This window comes from Petaurus breviceps, unplaced genomic scaffold (genome assembly GCF_028583685.1).
Source record: "Petaurus breviceps papuanus isolate PSGF00001 unplaced genomic scaffold, PetGlider_PUasm1.0 103, whole genome shotgun sequence".
Classification (NCBI taxonomy): domain Eukaryota; kingdom Metazoa; phylum Chordata; class Mammalia; order Diprotodontia; family Petauridae; genus Petaurus; species Petaurus breviceps.
This window is the reverse complement of record NW_027185588.1, coordinates 6,776,737-6,780,695: the sequence shown is the minus strand read 5'-3', so window position 1 is coordinate 6,780,695 and position 3,959 is coordinate 6,776,737. Positions and strand designations below refer to the sequence as shown.

General features: G+C 52.7%; 2 protein-coding genes across 2 annotated transcripts in view; one reads left to right on the top strand and one right to left on the bottom strand.

Annotated features, from left to right (window-relative positions):
* RPL18A (ribosomal protein L18a) overlaps positions 1 to 3,959 on the bottom strand; it is a 95,510-nt gene that overhangs the window by 43,133 nt on the left and 48,418 nt on the right. The window lies entirely within an intron of this gene.
* The window catches only part of JAK3 (Janus kinase 3), a 38,324-nt gene that overhangs the window by 18,704 nt on the left and 15,661 nt on the right, over positions 1 to 3,959 (top strand). Inside the window, exons 8-12 of the mRNA XM_069104888.1 lie at positions 314 to 471; positions 1,119 to 1,230; positions 1,761 to 1,947; positions 2,060 to 2,205; positions 2,524 to 2,655. Coding sequence (XP_068960989.1) covers positions 314 to 471; positions 1,119 to 1,230; positions 1,761 to 1,947; positions 2,060 to 2,205; positions 2,524 to 2,655 — 735 coding nt within the window. The remainder of the gene's footprint in view (positions 1 to 313; positions 472 to 1,118; positions 1,231 to 1,760; positions 1,948 to 2,059; positions 2,206 to 2,523; positions 2,656 to 3,959) is intronic.

Here is a 3,959-nt window from a genome sequence, read left to right as displayed (position 1 = left end):
CATCCTGTGTTCTAAGGGCCCTCCCAGCTCTGACACTCTGTGTTCTAAGAGTCCTCCCAGTTCTGCCATCCTGTGTTCTAAGGGTCCTCCCAGTTCTGCCATCCTGTGTTCTAAGGGCCCTCCCAGCTCTGACACTCTGTGTTCTAAGAGTCCTCCCAGTTCTGCCATTCTGTGTTCTAAGCATCCTCCCACTTCTGCCATCCTGTGTTCTAAGGGTCCTCCCAGTTCTGACATCCCATGTTCTAAGGGCACTCCTAGCTCTGACATTCTAGTTTCTGAGATCTTTTCTACCTCTGACATTCTATATTTGTAGGAAGTTGAATTTCCAACTCTAAGGGAGGCGCTGTCCTTTATCTCTCTGGTTGATGGCTACTATCGACTCACCACTGATGCCCATCACTACTTCTGCAAAGAGGTGGCTCCTCCCCAGCTCTTGGAAAACATTGAGAACCAATGCCACGGTCCCATCACGTGAGAAACAGCTACCGAGCCCCTCCCCCAGATCTTGACCCTTTCTTGGGCTGTGGATGTTTATGAGATTTGATAAGCCTGTCAAAAACCACCAGAGCCAAGAACCCTCCCTCTAGCCTAGAGGCAGCCATGGGCCCAGTCTCTTTTGGACACGGAAAGGAGGAGCAATGACCTTGGCAATGAAGGGGCCAGAGAGGGCCCTGGGGCTTTGTAGAACTGGGCTCCCTAAGAGTGACCAAGGGTAGTAGTTGCATCACTGAATTTGATCCCGGGGGTGGACAATAGGATGGAGTGGAAAGAAACACGAGTTAAAGGATATGGGCCAGCATCCCCACCTCATGTATCTTTGTGACTTTGGACAAGTCATCTCTACTTTTCTTGCCTCAGTTTCCCCATCTGTAAAATGAGGGGTTTGGACTACATGACCTTTAAAATTGCTTCCAGCTTTAAATCCTAGGGTCATATTCTGGAAGGAGTGCAGAAGCCCTGGAGACGGGGAGGCAGAGGGTTGGGCCTGGGCCTGGATCTGGACACTCTTCAGGTCAAAGACCCCCAGGGCTGGACAGGGAAATGATGATGACCTTTGAGCTTCTTCCTGTCTCTGAATCTCTCCATCTCCTGCTGTTTTTCTGCCTCTGTCTCCATAGGTCTGAGTTTGCTGTGAACAAGCTGAAGATGGGGGGGTCAGTTCCAGGATCCTATGTCCTTCGGCAAAGCCCCCAGGACTTTGACAGCTTCCTCCTCACTGTTTGTATCCAGGTCAGGCCTGACAGTCAGCACCCACGCTTTCCCTCTGCCTATCAGGGAAGCTATAGCTTGGGGTCCTGGGAGACTTGTTATACCTATATCCTTATTCCATATGGAGCATAGAGAGCAGGCTTTATTGGGCTCACTAAACCCACAGACATGGGCAGCTGGGTGGTGTGGTGCACCTGGGTGGTACTGGGCCTGGAGTCGGGAAGACTCATCTTCATGAGGTCAAATCTAGCCTCAGAAATTTACCAACTGTGTGACCCTGGACAAGTCACTTAACCCTGTTTACCTCAATTTCCTTTTCTGTAAAATGAGCTGGAGAAGGAAATGACAAACCACTCCAATATCTTTGCCAAGAAGACCCCAAATGGGATCACAAAGAGTCAGACATGACTGAAATGACTGAACAATAGCCACAAAGCTCAGAGATACCTTCCCATAAATGAGGACTTCAACCTCCTGGGGCCCAGGGCACCTAGGCCGCTTTTGGCTAGCCAGACCTACTGAGAGTCCCTTTCTCCTGCCTCCCCTCCCAGACACCCCTGGGCCCAGACTACAAGGGCTGCTTAATCCACCGGGACCTTTCAGGGAACCTCTTCTTGTCCGGCCTCAGCCAGGCCCACAGCAGCCTGCGTCAGCTCCTGATGTCCTCCTGCGGCTGTGGGCTCCTTGTAGATGGGACTGCCCTGAGCCTCAGTAGCTGCTGTCCCCCCAGGCCCAAAGGTGAGTGAAGCCTATCCCTTGCTTCTGCTGAGAATGAAGGTCTGAGGTTGGAATCTGGGGGTAAAGGAGAGAACCTGATGGAAATTTACCTCTTTTTAATCCCAACCCACAGAAAAGTCCAACCTGATCATAGTAAGGAGGGATTGCAGCCAGTTACCCCCATCCCCAGCCTTAACCCCAGCCCAGGCCTGGCCTCAGCCCCAGCGCCAACTCAGCCAAATGATGTTCCACAAAATCCCTGCTGACAGCTTGGAGTGGGTGAGCACAGAGACAGGGAGCAGGGAAAAGGGTGGGAATGGAAAAAGGCAGAGGAAAAGGTTGGGGAGAGGGGAGGATAGGCTAGTAAAGGAGGCTTAGCCTCTGGGTTCTAGTCCTGCTTCTGTCACTGACTTGATGAGTGACCTTCTACAAGTCTTCCCACTCTAAACCTTGGTTTCCTCATCTGGAAAATGGGAACTGGAATGGCTTCCCAGGCTTGGGGGTAAGTGCACAACCCAGATCTATGAGGTGAGTCCTATCTCCCCACCCTACTCAAGGCAAGCAAGCCTTGCCCTCAATTTCCCTCCCTCCTCCCAGCATGAGAACCTGGGCCATGGCTCCTTCACTAAGATCTACCGCGGGAGCCGCCTGGACAAGGTGGATGGGGAGACCTACAAGGTAGAAGTTCTACTCAAAGTGATGGACGGCGCACACCAGAACTGCATCGAGGTGAGTATCCTGGGCCCTGGCCCTGCTCCCTCCTCCCCCAGAGCTTCTGCCCCTACCCACCCATGCCCACCCCCACAAGGCAGCCTCGGGCAGCCGGCCAGGCACGGATCCCAGCACCCCAGCGTTCCTCACCCCTTGGGTGGCCAAGGCCCCATCAGGGCATCTCCTCTGGGCTCCCTGCCAGACCACACTCTTCCAAGAAGCATGAAAATCAAGGTCGGCAGCCCTACGACCTTTAGAAAGTGCATGACGTTTATACAAATGCCACGGTCAAGGGACTGCCCTCTGTTCTTATGCAACAGGCCAGGCTCCTTCCTAGAACATTCCTCCACTCTCTGGGTTATTGGGGAGGATGAGATCTTCCTGGGGGAGAGGGAGGGAGAACGAAGGAAGAGCTTCAAGATAGAAATAAAGAAGAGAAAGAGCTCTGGAGAGGTAGGGCAGCTTGACCCGTCAGGAGGATGGAGAATAGAATTCAGCCCAGAGGCAAAAGGGAAGAAGAACCCTGAACTCTCAGAGTCACATTTAAGAGGGGAAACTCTTTCTGGAGAGGGGCGAGCTGGGCCTTCTCAGGCTGCTTCTTATGCTCTGAGCAAAGATGATGTGAATGCACAGGGGCCATCAGGAGAGGAAAGACATCCAGCGCTGGGCAGGGAAAGCCAAGGCAAGGAGCGGGGTTGGAGACCCCCTACCAGGGGCTGCCGAGCCAGCCTGACCTTAGCCAGGGAGAGGCCTGTGCTCTCTGGGACACTCATTCCGGGGATCACCAAGAGCCGTCCTAGACCCGGCAAACCCACACGCAGATCTGGAGATTTACATGAGGGTGAAATGAGAGGAGCTGGGGGCCCCAGGGCTGGAGGGGAAACTCCTCATTGTGTACAGGTTAGAAGAGAGATTTTCCATGAGAAGCCTGAGAGATACTGAAATAGAGAGTAATGGTCGGATCTTCCTCCTAGTCCTCTGAGAGTCTAGACACGCACTTGAGGGTCCTATTGTATAGGACAGAGTGTCATAGGAGCTTTTAGGAAGAAGGAGGGTTGTGGTGATGAGAAAGTCACCATGTGAGATGAGGACTCTAGACATGCAAAGTATAGAACATCAAAATTGGAAGGCACTTTCAAACATAAAATACCAAGGGCCCTTAGAACCCAAGATGTCAGAGCTGGGAGGGTACAGAGTGTCAGAGCTTGGAAGGACCTTAGAACCCAGGATGTCAGAGCTGGGAGGGCCCTTAGAACAAAGGATGTCAGAGCTGGGAGAGCCCTTAGAACCCAGGATGTCAGAGCTTAGAAGGACCTTAGAAC